At 52.2% G+C, this 20,051-nt stretch overlaps 1 protein-coding gene across 2 annotated transcripts; it reads right to left on the reverse strand.

Moving 5' to 3' along the window:
• Positions 1–2,555: 2,555 nt before the first annotated feature.
• SCN4B (sodium channel, voltage gated, type IV beta subunit) lies at positions 2,556–20,045 on the reverse strand. 2 transcript variants are annotated; one of them, XM_011926870.1, is made up of 5 exons: positions 19,943–20,045; positions 12,363–12,535; positions 11,125–11,353; positions 8,500–8,629; positions 2,556–6,302 (listed from the first exon to the last, which is right to left on the reverse strand). In XM_011926870.1, the coding sequence occupies exons 1-5, from the start codon at positions 20,001–20,003 to the stop codon at positions 6,209–6,211; spliced, it is 687 nt and encodes a 228-aa protein (XP_011782260.1). In that variant the 5' UTR covers positions 20,004–20,045; the 3' UTR covers positions 2,556–6,208. The 2 variants fall into 2 exon arrangements, with proteins under 2 accessions (XP_011782260.1, XP_011782261.1); XM_011926871.1 differs by lacking the exons at positions 11,125–11,353; positions 12,363–12,535.
• Between the last annotated feature and the right edge of the window lie 6 nt (positions 20,046–20,051).

The raw sequence follows: 20,051 nt of genomic DNA on the forward strand, positions 1-20,051 counted from the left end.
CTCCAATTAGAACGCCAGCGGAAGGGCTGGCCATCTGCCTGAGGAAGTGGGAGCCCTGGGGCTCCTGAATTGGGAGGGTCTTCAGCTTTCTTTGGCTTCAACCTTAAGTTTGCTCTCCAAATGACTTGATAACACCATAGGAACCAAGGATTGTAAAGCAAAGTCTCTCCATCTCTTGCCCTGCCCCCTCTGCAGATTTGCCTGCATTCATTTTGCCTTGACACCCTTTCCTCTGTCTTGGTGCCAGAGGTGTGACCTGACCTGTCTTAAGGCCAATCATTCTACCTGGCCACTGGATCCTATCCCCTTGCGTCCACCCAAATGACACTTTCTTTCCTCTCTCTCAACTTCTGCAGGCTGTCCGGCTCCACTGTCTCTTCCTCATGTGCGTTTAACTTTTTTTTATTTCTTCCATCTTTAAAAGAAAACCATCTACCCTCCTTCCTACCAGGGCCAATGCCTGTCACAGCTAAGTTACTTGAAATTGTAACCTATGCACCAGGGCCATTTTCTACCTCCTACTGACTCTTCCACATACTGGAATCAAGCTTCTGCCATCTCCCTGCATCTGGCTGACCCATTTCAGTTTTCTGGGTTCACTGAGGTCACCAGTGACCAAGGGGCAAGGATTGGGCCTTAACTTAGCGATGGTCACTCTGTTCTTAACACGGTTTCTATATTGGCCTCAAAGACATCACTCTGCCTTGCCCTTGGGTGCTTCCTCATCAGTCCCCTTCTTGGTCTCCTTTTCCTCCCATTAGCCTCTGAATGTCAGAGACCAGGGATCCCCCTTCCCATAATCTAGAAGAGCCACCTTCCCCACAATCTGAGAGATTGCTTACTCCTAAGGTCCAGACTTCTTTTTGGTAACTGTCTACCATTGGGCAGCAGATGCACCTGTGCTATTGCCTCCTTTGTTAAGTATGTGAATTTGCACGGATACCCCCCAGCCTCCTGGAAAGCTGAACATAGGGAGTTAAAGGGTTGTTCTCCACCGGGAGTCAATCGATCCAATCTGGGACTTGCAGAATGCAAGTGGGGGAGGAGAGTTGGCCAAAGACAGGATTTACAGAAAAGAAAGAAATTAGGTCCAAAGGCCAAAAGACCAAAGGGTCTATCAAAAGAAATCTTTTCTGTTCCTTTAATGCAAGGCCTAGCCCTTGGGGTCAGCAAAGCTCCCCTCTCTCTTATGAAAGCAACAAAGAAGATGACATACTTGAGGAGGGAGGAGAGGAAAGTGTAACCAGCTTCTTTCCTAACACCAATGTGGGGGAGTAGAAGATAATTCCCAGCATTTGTACCAAGGCCTTCTGAAAGATCCCCTAAGCACATATGTTCACTTTCACCTTTATTTTTAGGTGTACAGACCTCCTAAAGTCAATCTGATCTGCGTGCCTGCCACCAGCTCAGATTAAGGACCCTTAATTTGTGTATATGTTAGTCCTCATTGAGTTAGCATGGGGCTGGCATGGAGCTTAACAGGGAGTGACCCTATATCCAGGTTTGCCCAGGACAGTCCCAGTTCCTAATGTGGTTTTGAGACATTGGGCCATCTGTCAGTTATAATGACTGTTGGATGGGGAAAGGAAGTAGGGATGAAATAGAGCAATGACAGAGACCTAATCAGACCTGGGGACTGATCCTTACAGGGGTAACTGCAAGTTCAATGCATGGCATCCCAAGTGTTCTAAATGCAGGCTTGCCGCATGAAACCTCAATATCCAACCGGTGTATTGCAGATGCGAAGGTAGCAGGAGGTCCCAGGCAACAGGAAGTACCTGAAGACAGGAAAGTGGCTATGTGGGGAACCCGGGTGGTGAATCCATTCAGGGCAGGAGCACAGTGCAGTCTCTATAGCTGAGGGCTGGAGGAGGCAGAGTTGGCAGGGACATCTGCCGAAACTGATTCTGTATACCTGGAGTCCTTGACAGAAAAGACAAGGTCTTTCAACAAGCTCTTCTGAGTGCTTAGTGTCTGGAACCCTTTGAAATGCAGTGTGAGGTGAATCCATTGAAGGGAATACAGTATGGTAAGAAATTGTGGTATGAGAAAGTCCAAGAATATAAACAAACACCTACACATTGGTATGTATCCCCAGTTCCTTCCCAGGCACTGGCCTTATGCCCAGCACCCGGAAACTCTTTGGAAGGTAGGCGTTCATGTGAAGCAGATTTTACCTGGACCTAAATACTAACCCGGGGGAGGGAAGGAGAGAGAGCCTGGAGGAGGAGTTGTTGTGACATTTGTGGTGCCAGGGTCATGACCAAGGTCATCCATACCAGGAGGGCCCTGGCAATGATTCCAGTATTAAAGGGCCACCTTGCCAACTTCTCCAGAGAAGGTATGGGAATGAAAACGACCCAAATGCCTGTGAATGTGCCAGAGGTTCTTAAGCAGTTTGTATGTGTTATTTCACCCAGGCAGGTAACATTTCAGACACAAACAGATTGAGGCTCAGAGAAGGTAAAGAAACTTGTCCTGAGCACAGCTGGCAAGAAATAAAACTGGACCCCAACTCCCAATGAGTCAAAAATGGAAGCCCCCAAATCCCAAACTATTAAACATAATTTTTATTTCATCCAAGGCAAAGCTAAATACAATTCTACAATGCAAAACTTGTTGTAGAGGCCAGTCTGATTACATCCGTTCTGTGCTTGAACACAAGTGAGTGCTGGGTGTGTGTGCATCCGCGCCTCCCAGAGGCACTCACACACCTGAGGCCTCCCAAGGCCCATCGCTGCATCATTTGATCTATAGTTATATAGGAAAATTCACTATGGGAATTGTTGTCATCCAAGCCAGAGGAATAAACCATGCATAAGATAGTCAAAAGCACTGCATATCAGGTGGGAGGTGGGAGGGTAGGGACTCCAACCTGGGACAAAGTAAAGTAAAGCAAGCTATAGGATTTTCCCGAGAAGTCCCCGCTCCTGGAACTCCCTCCTGCCAGCCCTCTGATGGCAGCTGTCTGTAACAGTGAGATGAAGTCATGGAGTGATGCAATGCAGGAGCACGGCTGGTCTTCTCTGTCTTTGATTCTTTCTCAGTCTCCAGATGCCTCAACAGGCACAGCTCAGGCCAAGAAAGATGGCTCCTGAAATGTCCAGCATCTCCCCATCATGCATCACCCCTTCCATGCAGAGCCCACCCACTCCACAGTCACACCACCACGCACCCATACTGCCTGCACACGCATGCGTTTGCACACGCACACTCCACACAAGCACACCCCACCTCCTGCCATCTCACAAGCATGCTCTCATGCTCTCGCTCCACAGGAGCTCTGATCGGCCTGCCGTATGTAGGCTGAGCCCCATCGGCTGCTCTCCCCAGGCCTCTCTAGCATCAGGGGTTTATTCAGGCTGCTTTCTGTTCAATTCCTACATGAGGAGAAGCCCAGAACCTGGAATGCTGATGTCATATTTTGTAGTTGATGAGGATCTCGGAACTTTGTCTTTGGTCTCACTGGCATCACTCTCAGCGCAGCTGTATGCGCCCAGGTCTCTCAAGATCGTCTTTGTAAGTGGCTCTCTCTAGCCCACAAGCCCTGGAAGCCACCATCAGAGATTTGCACGCACTGAGGGTCCACTTGGGGAAGACAGCTTTGCCCACATACATCCTAGTGCAAATCCACGCCAGTGTTTCTCCATGGGTATAATGTTGATATTGGACAGGATGATTCTTTGTTGCGGGGACTAAGTTTAGCATTCTTAGTAGTGCCCCCAGGCATGGGGACAACCAAAAATGCCCCCCTACAATCTCAATCACCTCTATTGAAAACCATCAAACAAGAGCCATGGACAAGAAGCTTTAAGCATCAGAGTCAAGGTTTCTAATATTGCAAAGACTAAATAATTCCAAGGGGGTGGGATGGAAAGAAAGAGAGAGAGAGAGAGAGAGTGTGTGTGTGTGTGTGTGTGTGGGTTGTAGAGATGGGACACAGAGATGAAGACAGGACAGACTTGGAACTATCCCTCCAATTAATACCTGGCTTCCCAGATCCCTTTCCAAGCCAAAAAGAAGTTTTTAGACAAAACTCGCCAAGCCTCACAACAATCCTGTGAGGTAGCTAAGTATTATTACACCCATTTATTTGGTAGATGGAAAGAGCTGAGCCCAGAGAAGCTGCATGACCCATCTAGAAATCAGCAGTAGACCAAGGGGAGGAAAGAGAGGATGGTGCCCTTCCTCTCCCTACTCTACGTGCCTTGGCTTTCTCTTAAGACGGGAAGAGGAGCTCCAAGGTGCTCCGCCTCTTCAAATGTCACCATTGAGAAGGAAGAAGAAAGCAGTTTTGCGTGAAGGCAGCTATAAGAAGTTCTCTGAATGGCTGGTGGCTCTGGTCTGTCTGCTCCCAAAGCCAGGAAAATCTGAACCCCAGCCCATGACAGGTTCTGGGTAGAGAAGAATGGGAGGCACACAGGCAGATCAGACAGGGAACAGACAAGGGACACTGGCCACAGCCACGGGTACCCTGAAGGTGCTACTGGTCCTCAACCTCCCCCTCCTCCACCCTCTCAAGGTTTGCAGCTACTTTTTGACAGGGAGAGCTCTGAGGCAGATCCCAAACTCTCTGAAAAAGAGGGCTACTACTCTCTCATCCCTCCTAGGGGCCCAGAAGACAGGGCATCAAAAAATCAGTAAGGGAGAGAGAGACTGGAAGCAGATGGGCAGAGAGGCCTGTTATCACTTTTCGCTACCATCCCTGGCCTCACCAGTTCTGCCCCACAGGGACTCACACACTGAGCTCCCTCAGGAGATCCCACTCCCAATGTCACCGCCTCCCCCTAGGGCAGACTAGAAATGGCCGGTGTCTCCAAGATTCAGTCACTGGCCAATTCCAACCTCATGGCCCCCTCTATGACCTTGGGGAGTGGCAGGCTGGCAAACCCTCACCAGCGCCACAGCAGACTCTGCTGTTATGTCAGGACATACCAGCTGGAGAGGACGGGGGTAAGGGCTAGGACTCAGGACTAAGGCACATTCTAGCCCCACACACAAAGGGTGTGCAAACCAGCTCTGGGAGAAACAAAGGAAAACTATGGTCATCCACTACCTGCTCCTCCCAACCCCAGGGTGGGAGGGGGTGGCCCAGCTGAGCAGGAAGCATCTGGGAAACCCAAGGACCCCCTCACCCAAAGGAAGAGAGTCCCTGAGGTGAAGGCAGGCCCTTGACCCAGGGCTGGGAAATGAACAACCCTGGGGGCAGGGCGTGACGGACGGCAAGGGAGGAGCGAGCCAATGGGAGGTTGGAGGGAGCAGCCTCTCAAGTCGGAGGAGGAGGAACAGGGGAGAGCTGAACTCGGGAGTGCCCAGAGTGGCGATGGTCCTGCCATGCCAGGGGAGGGATTGCCAGCATTGGCAGGGATGGGGCGGGCATCCCAGAGGCCCAGGACACTGGCTCGCTACCTCTGTGGCCCAATTCCCCAAGTAAAAATGCTAGGAAAGGCATAGGGAGCACTCTGGTGCTCCGGGAAGGCTTGAGGGGCCCCTTCCTGAGCCCCGCAGTAACCCAGAGAGCAGAGGAGCAGGCTAGGTGGCCAGAACCCCTCAAGACAAGGTGGCCAGCCCTGATTGGGTGGCCTTAAAAACTCTGAGCAGGGGAGGGGATAGGCAGAGAGGGTCCCGGGGCAGGGCAAAGGAAGTTCCCTACTTGGGGGACTGTAGGGGATCTGGCATCCTATGAAGCCGAGGAGCTTCTCACTGTGGGCCTGCCCCCATCAACTCCTACCCCAGGTCTTTTCCAGAGTCCTCCAGCCCACTCCCACCTCCAAAGGAAGCCACCTCTTCCTACACCCCATCTCCAGGGCCCAGCTCTTAGGACAGCCCTCACGGATCCTCCCAGTCCCCTGGGAAGAGAAGCCTGGAGGAAAACCAACGCTCTGCTTGTGCAGGGTGGGGAGACCGAAGGAGACCCCATCTGCCCAGGTGTCAGGGGACCAGCCCCTCCACACCACCCTAGCCTCTCGTTTCTTTCTCCTGAATCTTCCACAAACCCCCTCCCCTGGCCATCCCTTGTCCCTGGGGAGCCCTGACTGGGAAGGGGATGGGCAGGCTGGGCAGGACTCCGGTTTCTTGTGCCCGGAAAGACTACAGTTTGAGCCAAGCAGCAGATGTCTCAGGCACGTGGGTTCTACGGACGGGGCTCAAGCATTAGTTTCATCATCAGAAAGGGGGCTCCCTGTAGCTGCTCAGCCCGAAGCAGGGCTCACACTTTCGAAGGTGGTTTCTCCTCCGCCTTGGAGCCAGGCAAGCCGTTCTCTGTGTTGTCGTTCCCTGAGGAGCTCACGAGACACTCCTTCCTAGAGAGGGAGAGAGAGGGGACAGTGGTGAAGAGAGGAGCAAGAGTAGGGGAAGAATTGTGGCAGGAGCCGTGGGCCCTGCACCCAGCCCTATGCCTCTCCCTGGCCTTCTGCAGAGCTAAGGTAGCCAGAGGCCATGTCACCTAATTTCTCTGTACCTCAGTTCCCTCATTTGTGAAATAGATGTAGGGATGACACCTTCTGCGTGGGGTTGCTGGAAGGAGAAATGAGCACTTAGAACAGTGCCCGGCATGTAGAAAGTTCTCAACTGGCCAGGAGCACTGGCTCACGCCTGTAATCCCAACATTTTGGGAGGCCAAGGCAGGCGGATTACTTGAGGTCAGGAGTTCGAGACCAGCCTGGCCAACATGGCAAAACCCCGCCTCTACTAAAAATACAAAAATTAGCCAGGCATGGTGGCACGTGCCTATAGTCCCAGCTACTAGGGAGGCTGAGGCAGGAGAATCACTTAAACCTGGGAGGCGGAGGTTGCAGTGAGCTGAGATCGTGCCACTGCACTTCAGCCTGGGCAACAGAGTGAGACTCTGTCTCAAAAAAAGAAAAAACAGAAAGTTCTCAATAAAGCTGAGCTGTCACCTAGTTGTCTCAACATGGCAGAAAGCAAAGGGCACCAGGTGCTGTTCCCAGGGGTCCGTTCCCAGGCTGTGCCACAGCAGGGGGAGGGGTCCAGGCCAACAAGAAGTATGCTGAGGACACAGAGTCCCTCTCCCCAGGGCCCCCCACGCCTTCCTCCCTGAGCTCTCTGTGACCAGAGGTATTAAGAGAAGAACAGAGTCCATGGAAGGGGCAGAGCAGGCAGTGGGTTTGGCTTCAAGCCAGGTCTGGGCAGAGTTTGGTGGGATGGAGCAGAAGACAGCAGGAAGGAGAGACGGTCAGAGGGGAAGACACCTCCTGGGAGCCGTTCCACCCTGACCGCCCTGAGCTGGACATGCTCCGTCTTCAGTGTGTCCCTCCTCCACAGCAGTGCCCAGGACTTCAGGCACGCACACCCAGCTTAGCATGTCTTGTTTTTGATAAACTCACTGTGACTCTGAAGGAACACTGTTGTCTTTTCTAGGTGCTTTTAAACCATATATTGACAAATATATTCTCCATTCATCCATAGTAAGACTCTTTATTAAAAACAGAACCTAGTCAAGCTCCATGCTTCTAGCCCCTCACAAGATCACCAAAACCCTCACAGCCTCTGGCCACAAGGCAGGCAGACAAGCCTGGAGCTCTTTATCGACAACCCAGTTCTGGGGTCCTCCCCTGGTCCACAGCCCCAGTGCTGCTACCTGTACATCCCCTCCCTACATCCAACTTCCATCCCCGCTTTCCAGAGTAAGTTTTGCCCTTTCCAGAGGAATTCCCTCTTCTCAGCAGAGCAGAATGTTTCAGCAAACAGGAGCAGAGCAGAGCATTTCTCCCTTCTCTGGATCTCGTGGTTACCATCACCCTCTCTGTTCCAATAGGAAGCCATCTTGTCGCATCTGTCTTGCTCAGAACACAACTTTCAAATGCCTTTTCCCTGCTCTAGTTTTGCAAGGTTCACCACATGCTGCTCTGGAGCCTGTCTGATACTGTTCCAAAAACTCTAGGCCTGAGGGTTACACCCTCCGTACCTCCCCATCTTCCCTCCCCTTCCCCTTATAGATGCCTATTTTTATACCTGAACTTTTCCTAGGGCTCCCTGGGAGGCCATAGCTGCCATTTCAAACTTTTAAAAAATCACCCCCTACTGAATTTTCAGAACTTCCTAACAGAAGAATTTCGCTCCCATCTCCCTAGAAGGGTCTTCCCATTTTAGAGCCTCTGTACATGGAATCTTATATTTTCTCTGATTTTTTCAAAGGCTCCCTGAGTCCTTTGGTAAGGCTCTCAGTTGGGTGGTACAAATGGAAAGAGAGGCTAATGGGACGGGAAGGAAGACAGTGGGATGAGGAAGAGTAGGTGGCTGGCGTTTGTGTATTCAATGAATTGAACGTATTCAATAAACACACATTGGGAGGATGGGGAAGAAAGAAAGCGAGGAGGGGGGCTGAGAGATGGGGTGGGGGTGGCCGGGATAGAACAGAGAGCAGTAGGAATGGGAATGGGGGAATGAGGAGGCAGGTGGAAGGCTTTAAGCTGATGGGGGTAGATGAGAGGGTGATGGGCTGCTGGGAGGACAGGAGTGTGCTCCAGGTCAACTCACTTCTTCTCCCGAGTCTTCTTCAGGATGAAGATGACGAGTTTCTTGATCAGCAGGATGAGAATGAGGAGCCCGATGACCCCGCCCACGACAGCCAGAATGATGAGTGTCACTGTGTTGTCCACTTCTTCCACTGTGTGGCCCGAGCAGGGAGGAAAGGGAAGGCACAAAGGGAGCAGGGGTCACCTGGAGTCCAGCACCGTGGCAGTGCAAGGCCATGTAGCCTCCACCCCCTGGCATCTGGGGCACATCCACTCCCAGACCCCTGGCCCTCCCCAGGCCTGCAGCAGGAAGCTGGAGAGGCAGAGCATGGCATCCATCAGGCTAGGGCACACACAAGGGGCCCTCTCCCCCACCCCGCACATGCCCTCCCATAGATGTGCTCACACAAGTTCAGGAACAAATCAGAATTGGAGCCCATAACACTCAAGTTTGAGTGGTGACTTGATCCCGAAATTACCAGGAGAAAATTTCATTGCCGCTTTCTAGACCTCCTTTACTCACCCACAAAAAATTAAGAACCTCCCTATGATACCTCTCAGATGGTGAGAAGCCTTCAGAGTCAGATAGTCTGAATTTCAAGCATGGGATTTAACTGTCACTAACTAGCTGGCAATGTTGGGCAGGTCATTGAACCCTCCTAGCCTCGTTTTCTTCATCTGAAAACTGAACCCCTGACTGATTCCTGAACCTGCTCCACCCAGTCTTCCTCCTCTCCACCGAGAACAACTTTACCCTCCCAATCGCTATAACCACAATCCTTGGAGTCTTCTTCGATGCCTTTTATTCAAACCCTTTATCCAATCTACCTGAGAATCCTGACGGCTCTAACTTTACAAAATTCCAGAATCTGATGGCTCACATCTCCCTGGCCCTGGCCCAAGCCACCTCTTGCGTGGATGTCTGCAATAGCTTCCTAACTGATCTCCTTCCTCTATCATCTATTCTTGGCATAGGGGCCTGAGTGAACCTGTTCAGGCCTTAACTCCTCTTCTTCCAGTGGCTCCCACCTCACTCACCCTTCCAGTAGGGTGGTTACACAATCTGGCTTGACCTGACTGATCTCTCACTCCTTGCCCAGCTCCAGCACTGCTCCAGCACTAGCCTGCTGTGATTCTTCACACATCTGCCTCAAGGCTTTTGCACTCACTGCTCCCTCCCTGTCTTCCCAAGGATGCCCTCATGGCTCCTCTCTCACCTTCTTCAAAAATCCCCACTCTATCGCCTTTTCCAGAGAGCCCTTCCCTATTCACCCTGCTGGCACCTCATCTTTCTTTCCTGCTTTATTTTTTCTTCTTAACACTAGTCATGTTCTCTTCTACAATATCATTTTTCTATTGTGTATCTCCATACACAGAAGGGGAGGAAGGTAATCTCCATAAAGGCAGGAATTTGTCTATCTTGTTCATATCACATCCTCGGAACCTAGAATAACGTCTGGCCCATACAAGGTGCTCAGTAAATATTTGTTGAACAGATGGATGAATAAAGCTGTACAGATGGAGAGACGATCCACCTCAAGGGAGCTGGTAAGGAGCAAAGGAGCCAAAGTCAGTGACAGCACCTAACTTGGGACCTGGCACCCAGAAATGCTCCACAAATGCTGATTCTCTTCCCTCTGAAAAGGGTGAGCACAAGCCGGGTGACAGGAGCCCAGACGGAAAGGAAGAGGTGACACCATAGGCAGACCTGTGACTCCAGGCTCAGAAAAGCTGATTGGATGACCTCGGGGTCCGCCCTTGCACACTCAAGATTGAACTCACGGGTGTCTCTCTCTCCACGGACTCGGTGTCATCCAGGAGAGCAGCAAACCCCCGGTACACACAAAAGGCAGCAGAGTCAGGATCCTTGAGCAAGCCCCCTTCCCTTTTTCTCTCTGCTTCTGCACTTCCCTAGTCTTCCAGGCCCCTCCCCTCCATGGGACCGCACCTCACTTCTCCAACCCTGGTTATCACATCCTCCTTCTCTAACCACACCAGGTCTGGTCAGGGACCACCTGGCTCATTGTCATATGTACCCTCCTTGTATGATTGGTCTCCTGTGTCAGACTGGAATCCTAGGTGGGATGTAAGCCCCCAGAGGACAAGCGCCAAGTCTTACTCCATCTCTGCAGTTTTCGCCTCTACTGGCAGATGTGTGTATCATGTTCTGCCCATTCTAGTTATTTATTTATCTTCTGTCCTACGTTGTACTGTGAATTCCTCAAGGAAGAATGTGATGTATCACTCAGAGCACTTTTTAGTCCAACGCCTGACATTCAATCAATTTTTGCTAATGGAATACCCAATGGTATTAATAATCAGTATATATGGAGAAAACCTTACTAGCCACAAAACACTCCCATGTAGCTTCTCTAACCACAACTCTAGGAAAATGCAGTCATATTCCCATTTTACAGATGAGGAAAACGAGGCTTAAAAAGGCTAAGAGTATTTCATAAGCTATTTGGTAGCAGAATAAGTGTTCGAGCTGAGCTCTTCTAGCTTTTAGATGTAACTCCAGCAACTCTGGCAAGTGTAAAGCAAAAGAAAACAGCAACACAGTCTTTGCCATCTCACTGTAATGCAGAGTTGGGTGCCCCCCAAGTCCTTCCCACTCCACTGCCCTGTGCCAGCCCCTACTGCATACGTCTATCAACGACTTGGAGGAAGATGGTGGCGTGGTGCTGGAGATTATTCTCCTTGGGGTTCTTCACATGGCAGGTGTATTTGCCCGTGTCGCTGAACTCCAGGTCCCTCAGCACAACGGAAATGTTGTTCATCTTCTCCTTAGTAGAGCCTACCAGAGTGATGCGGTCATCGTCTTTCAACGTCACCTTGGGGTCAGACTTCTCATTCTTCACAGTCCCCTCTATGAGCTGGTGGAGGAAAGGCATTGGGGAGAGAAGGTGGCCAAGAAAGAATCAGGGTCCTCAAGGGTCATGACATCACACCAGCCCACTCCTTGAGTACCTTCCCTATCCAGGACCAGGAAGAGCCTGCAGTCACACCCTGCTCCTTCCCCCCACGGTTTCCTCTTCCAGCATCAATAGCTCTGCCTGTCTAACCTGAATTTTGCTTGTTTCAGGCTAAACCCATTTCCTTTTATTAAGATCTCCCTGGAATGCAGCACAGCTCTTACCGCTCTCTTCATAAAAGCCTTTTATGTAATGACTCCTGCAAGCACCGCACTCATTTCCCTCTGTCACCTCCCACCCAGCCTCTGCTGACACCATGTCCCCTGCGCATCCGAATTCTGGCCCTCTATCAAGACCTGGATCAATCCCACAGCTCTGCCCGTCAGCACCCTCTGAGGTCAGCATTTAATTATAACCAGAGTTGGTCTCTTGTGGCTTCCCTATGAAACTCTCAGGTTGGATCCCCCACTAGATTGTAGAGTGAGTACTCAATAAATACCTGTTGATTGGTTCACTCCCACTCCCATGGCAGCCCCACCAACGATCCTGCAGCTCTCCCTCCTCTCTCCCTTCCTCTCTCCTTTCCCTGCCAGTCCAGTTTCTCAGCCCCTCCCTCATTTAGACTCTTCTCATTCCCTCTCTCCAAGCTTTCCAAGGCCTTTCTCTCTCCTGTTTGTTAGACTAAACTATTGATTTTTAGACAAGTAATCCAAGCTCCGGGTATTTCTTAAGACCAGACGGAGGACTCTAGCCAAGAATTCCAACAGTCCCCGAATGCTGGCAACACGATCTATGCATCGCTCCCAGTTACATTCTTCCTGGCAGGCTCTGAAAAGAATACTGGGAGAAAGCGGGGCAAAAGGTTCTGGGGACCATCGCAGTGGGTCTCAGTCCGGAAGCGACCAGAGCCTGGGAGGGGAGGCATGGGTAAGGGAGGCTGGGCTGTACTGTCCTTCCTCCAAATACTTACAATCTTGAATGTGTCACTGCTGTTGTAGGTCCACCGGAAGTGGAGGTCCTCGAAGCCAAAGCAGCTGGAGAAGGTGCAGGGCAGCAGGATCTCCGTGCCGTTGACAGCGTAGATGTTGGTGGCCTTTCCCACAGACACCTCCAGCGACAGGGTTACGGGGAGCAGGAAGAGGCCTGTGTAAGGAGCACCGCCTCCTTAATAAAACCCCACCAAAACCCCAGCCTGGAGCTCTGGAAGGGGATGCTCGGACAGGGCGGAGTGACTTGGCCAGCAGGGAGGTCTCTGTCACCCTCCGTGCCAACTTCGGGAGGATGGCTCTCTACTCCAATTAACACCGTCTGGGCCACCCTCCATCATTCTCCATTTCTCCCCTGGAAAGGACTGAATTCTGGATCAGGGAGTAGCCCTTGTGGCGCTCTGGATGACCACCAGGGGTCACCCCAACCCAAGGAAACGAAGGCCTGGCCACTGCCCGAACCGCGCCCGCTCCGCCCCTCACCTGGGGACACAGTGCCTGGAAGCGCTCCTGCCGCACCTACCCCGGGACGCACAGGGCGGGCTTCCTTCTGTTTGCAGGGAAATTCCCCTAGGACAGTGCGCACCTCCCGCCAGGTTTTCAGGACTGGCGGGCGGGGCGGTCGAGGCGGGGGAAGAGCCGGGTCCCGTAAGTTGAAGAAGAGAAATGCGGCCGCCGCAGTCCCGGGCTGCAGTCCAGCAGCCTCTAGTTCCCCGGTACTGGAGGCTCCTCCCTGGCCCCAGCAGCTGAGAGGCAGAAGGACACGTTCCGGCTGGACCTCGCTGGGTCAGCCGACTCCGACGCCTTCTGGCCGCCAAACGGGAGCCTGGGAACCGCAGGAAGACGGCCAGGCGGGGAGGAACACGGCGCGGGTGGGGACCGATGCGGGTCTTGGAGCTGGGCAGCCGCGGGGGCGCGCGGGCGCAGCCAGGGTGGGAAAGTCAGAGGCAGAAGACACCCTGGGGAGGGATTCCGGGCCAGCCCAAGTGCACGCGCGTGGGGGCGGGACGGGGAGGGCGCTGGACACACGGTCCCGTCCTGAGCCCGGCAGCCTGGCCTCCCCGCCACACTCCGCCCCGTCGTCCCCGTGCGTCCCCGTGCGTCCCCGAGCGCCCCTAGGCTTCTTTCTCACGCTTCGAACCTCCTCCCCAGCACTCCGATGCGACCCCTCTCCGCTGGGACAAGGCCGCTCCACTCCCGGCCTCCAAACTCCCGCTCCGGAGTCCTTGTAAGGGGGCCTGGTTCCCCGCCCCCTCCCCACCCCACGTCCTGCAGATGCCTCAAGGAAACCCCACTCGCCTCAAGGTCGGTGGGGGCGGGTGTCCGGAAGTGGATGCCTGCCTCTCCGCGTCCCTAGGGGAAACTGGCACCTTCCACCCCCACTCTCAGGAAGGCCCTCTGTTGTCTAACTTAACTCCCTGTTCTGCATCATAAACTTCTTGTTTTGCCCCCACCAGATGATAATGCATCTTAGCAATGCTTTTCAAATGACAGAAAAGGATCTCCAAGGAGAGCTGGCAGCCCTGCCGGCTCAGCTTCTTCCTGTGCCCTTAACTTCTGATGACAAAGTGGAGTGCTCATAGCCCCCAGCCCTAAAATCACACCCCGTGGTCCAGTAATCCCATCGTGATCCAGCCACTGTCGATAACAATAGTAATAACTGATATTAACTGAGCATCTACTATGTGCCAGGCACATTTCATCCTCACCTGTCCTATGAGTCACCTACTATTATAGGTCCACATTGTAGGTGAGACAACTGAGCCTGGAGAGGTTAGGTAACTTGCCTGCGAGATCCGGATCTGCCCACCAGGGCTCTAATTAGTGCTGGGAAGTTATTTCAATTAGCCTTCATTTTTGGTCAGCTTCTAGGATTCATGGCCAGCCAGAATTTGTTCTAGAGCCATGGTTTTCAAACTTGAGACTTATCAGAATCCCCTACAGAACAGCTACAGCTGGCTCCACCCAGCCCCTGGAGTTCTGATTCAGAAGGTCTGGAGTGGAACCTGAGCTTTTACATTTCTAAAAAGTTCCCAGGAGATGCTGTGAGCAGGGACCATACTCTGAGAACCACTGTGTGAGAGGATTTGTGGATACTAACTCCAACTTTTATTAGAATGCTCAAAGGCATGTATAATGTTCCCATTTTATATATGATGAAATTGAGGCTCAGAGAGGTTAAGTTGACTTGCCCAGGGCCACACAGTAAATGGTGAATTTGAGACTGAGCAGTTATTATAGGATAGGAGAGGTATTTTATATACACAGTCTCATCATAATCCTATAAGTTACTATTATTAACCTTCATCATAATCCTGTAAGTTACATTTTTCTTCCAATAAACAAATGAGGAAACAGGCTTAAAGAGATTACCTTGCTCGTGGCCACATACCCAGTGAGTGGCATAAGCAGCATTCAGATATTAGCCCCCCTTTCACCACTCTGTGACCAACTGCGCTCTCCAAGAAAACACTGCTATCAGGGCGTAGCTTTCCATAGAACTCCTGCCTTTCTGTTTACCTCTGCCCTCCTCCGCCCCATCTCCCCCAGAGGTCTAAGGACAGAAGCCAGACACAAGATCCCACTCTCCAGTCTGCAGCCAGCACTAGAACCTTCTGGTGGGAGACACCAACTCTGCTTCCCACCCTCCATAGCCCCCACAAACAGGAAGTGAATGCAGAGCAGTGGACAGGGAAGCTGTCAGACAACGCAGCTTCCTGATAGCTAATGGCCTCCCTCAGGGCACCAAGGAGTGTGGCTGCTCCTCATCAGCATACCGGTCCAGGAATCAGGGTCCTGGAGGAGATGGGGCAACTCAAATCAGTGCCCAAATCTCCCCACCTCAACCCCAGCCAGAAAGAGATATTCAAGAGCACAAAAGATGCATGCAAAAAGGGAAATCTTGTTGGTTGCTTTAAATAGAAGCAAAAATAAGCAAAAGACGGGTCCAGAAGAGAGGAGAACACTATTTCTTTAAGGTCTGGCTCATGACACAGTACACATTTCTGCCTGATTTGTGTGCGTCTATGTGGATGACTTAACTCCAATACACTCAGGACTCTGCAAGTGAAGCATTGCTGTTTCCTCAGTAGCTGGAAGGGGAAAATGAAAACCGGCAGAAATGGTTTCACAGAGTCCAGAGCCCTGTCCAAGTGAAAGCATCAGAGAGGGTGGGCAAGCCTGGCTTCTTCCATGCACAGCCCTCCCAGCTGGGAGTCACGCAGTCCGGCCAGTTATGTCTGGGAGGGTCATGCACGAGAAAGCTGAGGGGCCTGCCTCCCACTGAACTCAGTGTCTCCTACGAGGTTGCTCTGGGGGAGAGGGAGGAACCAGGGGCAGGTGTTGGTCCACAAAGGCCCCCGGAGGGCTGCTTCAGGATGACCAACCCTGGAGAGGACTGGTGAGCATGCGCAAGGCAGGCCCCACTCTGCCAGCTGACCTTGAGAAAGTCAGAGGTGCCACATCCGGTGTGCATATCCCCAAGCCAGGGCAGGGATGCCTCTTTCCTACTTTCTCAAGCTTGGTGTGAAGCCAAAACAGGAGATTATAAAACACAAGAGGGGCTTCCATGAGTGGGCACCCTGCAGATAGAGGAGGATGGTATTTGAAAGGGGAGCAGGGGACAAGGGTATCCCTCATCACAGGTAGCCAGGGCACCCCTAGCTTCCCTGAATAACCAGTGTCAGCCAAGAATGTCTCCAGGCCATTCCCACATTGATCTGTATTTTCACCCTGTACCACTTCTTGGCTTATTTCCATGTGGCTGTTTCCCTGGAGTAAAGAAAGCCTTGCTTTGCTCTTTTCTAAACTTAATTCTAGAATGTTAAAGTGTACATGTGTGTGTTTGAGAGTGGGGAGCCTCTTTCTGGCATTGTGGAATTGAGGAACAACTCTTCCCAGTCATGATCCCGTGGAATTCCATCCTGAACCCCAAAACCTTGCTTTTCCTCACTAAAAGGCCCTATCCACTTAGCCACTCTCAGAGCAGCCATTTTCTTTGCCTTCTCTGAAGTCCTCGGCCCCCTGCCATCCTCATCTGGGGTTTTGTCTGAGGACTGACTCAGGATCACTTTTGTTAAAGTGGAAAAGTATTCAGCACATGCAAATCACATTATTAAATATTCACACCAGCAGGAATCTTATGGCAGCTACCATTTATCCCAAGGCAAATGTGGAGGCAGGAAACATTCCGCCACCTTTTCCCACATCCAGGGATCACTCACAGCCACCCCAGGAAAGAGGGGCAGGCTGGTAGCCACTCTAAGTGTAGCTCTGAGCGCTTGCTGGCATGGCAAGTGGACACACAGCTGACTTTAATAGGGAGGCTGCTACTCTCTGGCCCAGGGAGAGTTAGAAAGGCTCAAAGTTAGAGCTGGGTGCAGAAAGTGGGCCAAGGCCAGCAGGACAGGACCCCTCCTGGGGTGCAGGCCCTGGGGGCTTTGGGAGGCAGTGCTGGGCCAGGCAAGGCCCCTGGGCCCAGAGACAAAGGAAAGATTTCAGTTCCCTCTCCCTAGGCAACCTGCTTGCTTCCTGCCCACCCCCAGGAGCTTTGCTGGGATGAAAGCATGCCCCTGAGACAGCATGGGATGCTCAGTGAAACCAGCTTTGCAAACAAGTCCCAGCAGCATGCCTGTCCCATAGGCCATAGAGCCAGTTGTGTTGGCATGGCCCACCCCTGGCTTATGCAAAGATTCCTACACCTCCTTGAGGACTGGCAGCAGGGCAAGATGGTCCGCTGTGCCCAGTCTCTCTCTCTCATGCTGATCCCACCAGAAGGGAGCCAGTCAAAAGAGCTTTGGGACTCCAGCCTTCTCTCTCAGGTGCCCCCACAGGCTTGCACCTCCAGCAGGTTCAGAAGGAGAATTAAGCGTGTTTTCCAGATTCAAACCCAGGATTCCAGATTCAAACTCCCTCCGCTTCTCCCCTTTCCTCTCTTCTCCACAGTCTCCTTGCTTCCTCTTTCCTTTTTCTTCCTCTGAGTGGGACTGTGCACCCTCTCCTTAATTGCATTCTCATTAAACAAGCCCTTAATAAATACACAGGTTGCCTAGGGAGAGGGAAATAGGGTTGTGCAACAGAGCACCCTCACAAGTGATAATTAAGCACAGATCACAGCAATTAAGTAAATGGGGGAACAAGGAAGGAGTGGGCAGGACAGAGATATTACCAGTTACATGCTTAGGAAGAGATAGGAAAGCACACAAACCTCAATGGCAATAATACAGCCTTGGAAACTGCTTCTCAGTTTAAGAAAAGGGCATTTTGTTAGGTTATCAAAAATCACTTTGGTCTCAGTCTGTGAGACTGGGTTTGATATGGGGAGAGGCGAAGAGGACTCCTGGAAGTTCACTGCTCTGTACCCAGTCTCCAAAGCTATGAAAATAGCAGCTCTAAGCCCCTCAAGTCTTTATGCTTCCACGCCCATGCCCCAGAGCCTCTTATTCTTCAGCCCTAAGCACAATCCCTATTTACCTTCCCCCTCACCAGACTTGAGTTAACTGGGAAGCAGCGTGGTGTGACAGAGCCCAAGAAACTCAGATTCTGTCCCACTTGGCCATCAATTGGCCATGCGCCCCTAGACAAGTCACCATCCCTCTCTGGACCATGACTTCCTCATCCCTAGAAGAATTCTGTGCTCTGCTTCCCAAAGTCCCTGCCAGCTCTGATGTTCCCAGGGAACACTTCCAGTTGGCTGTCCAGTCATCTCTGTGTCTCCCCCACTGGACTGAGAGCAAGGATGTCATCTATGTCCCAAGCTCAGACCAATGCCCCTGTGAGGGCTCAGTCAGTGTTGCCTGGTCAAGGGCCAAAGGGACCTTGGTTGGAGTCCCTCTGCAGACCAGAGGGGCAGGGGATAGAGCAGATGAGGCCAGTCCTGGGGCTGGCAGGTCTCCCACGTACAAGTCACTCTGCTCTCTCCTGGGCTCCCAAAGCGTAGCTCAGAAATTCATCTAAACCTATATCAATAGGCCTTAGCCCCTACCTGGTCTATACAGCTGAACAGTCCTTGGAGAAGGTGGGGCTTCTACCTGGAAAAATGTACGGAGACTGTGCCCACAATCCCCCTTACACACACGCGTGTGCGTGCACACACACACAGATACATCATTTTCAGAGCCCTCTTGGTTGCCCACAGAGGCCTGGTTCTATGAGTATTCTAACAAACCAGAGACTGGCATCTCCCACCCAGGAACATAAGCCAGAGGTGTGAAGTGGGGTCGTTTAATGACTTTCTGAGTTTGAATTCCTCAGTGACCCTTTACCCCTGCCATTGCCACCATAGGAACCTGGGCTGATCTGAGATGCGATGGGGGGAAGAAGCATGGAATGATGTTGTGCCCACCCTGTGAAAAGGAGCCTCAGGCCTCACTGAAGCCCACTTCATTAAGGTCACTGTGAAACCAGCATGACATCTGTGCCAAAGGTACAGGAGAAGACACGGGTGTCTTCCATCTCGCTGTACGGAGGTAAATAAACATCCCAAGTACAAGAAATACTCTCTCCCCTCTTCACCACCAGGCACCAACCTGACAGATCTGCACACAGTTTACATTCGCAGAAATAGTAGCCACTTCCCTTATAGGCTTCTGTCTCCCTGTTTTCAGCACAAATACCTACATCGCGTGTCTTTCCCAATGCAGGGAGCTGCCGAAAGCCAAATCTGACCAATATAAACAGGAAGAGATGCCGTTGCCGGAGATGGAGTCGGCTTACATTGAAGTCTGGCTATGATTTATGAGGAGATTACATTCTGGACTAATAGATATCATTCCCTAATCTCTTGGAGTTTGACACTCAAAACTCTCATGTGCATATTAATAGATATTAATAATGCTTCTTCCTCCGTGTCCTCTGGACATGTCTCCTCTGTCTCCATATTCACTCCAAAAATGAAGAGCCAGGAGCAGGTCAAACAGGTCTTCCCTACAGAATCTCTTTGTAGGAAGACAGACAAAGCCCTTCCTAAAGGGTCTTGAATGATCCCGCAAGCCCCTCCAGCCCCTTCCAGCTTTGGGGTGCTGCTGGAGAGAAGGCAGTGGCTCCTGAGGGTGGTAGAGGGCAGAGGAGCAAAGCAGGAAAACGGCCCAGGAGGAAGGGGACTTCCCCGCCCCCAATTGGTGCATGCCCGGTGCCTGGGAAACAAGCAAACGGCTCTGGGCAGGGATGCAAACCATCATCTCAACAGTCACATGAGCAACCCACCTGGTACCCCCTGCACCCAAGGCAGGGACCCCCTCCTCCAGCATCCTGAACCTCTGAACTCGGGAGACCTGCACTGCAGCCCCAAGATCCAGCTCCAAAAACCTGGAGCCAAAGGTGCCAGAGACAGCACAAAAACTAATCCTGAGACTGGCGGGCTGATGGGATAGAGAGGGACGCGCACGGTCCCCAGGGAGCACAGCCTATGAACCAGGCGGGAACCAGGCAGGAAGCCGGCGGCCACGGTCCTCATTGAGTGCCGCACTCCAAAGCCCACCCTATCCAAGGCATCTTCCTTCTCGAGTGTCCCCTTCTCTGGGGGTGGGGGGAGGCAAGAGAAGAGACCAAGCTGGGGCTGCCTTACCCAAAAGCCCAGTGCCCAGCCATCTCGCCGGGGCTTTGCCTCCGTCCCCAGCCCTGGGCATGGTCCTGTTCTCTCCGGAGGGCGCGGGGGGCGCGGGGATGGGATACTG

Source organism: Colobus angolensis, unplaced genomic scaffold (assembly GCF_000951035.1).
Source record: "Colobus angolensis palliatus isolate OR3802 unplaced genomic scaffold, Cang.pa_1.0 Scaffold7, whole genome shotgun sequence".
Classification (NCBI taxonomy): Eukaryota; Metazoa; Chordata; class Mammalia; order Primates; family Cercopithecidae; genus Colobus; species Colobus angolensis.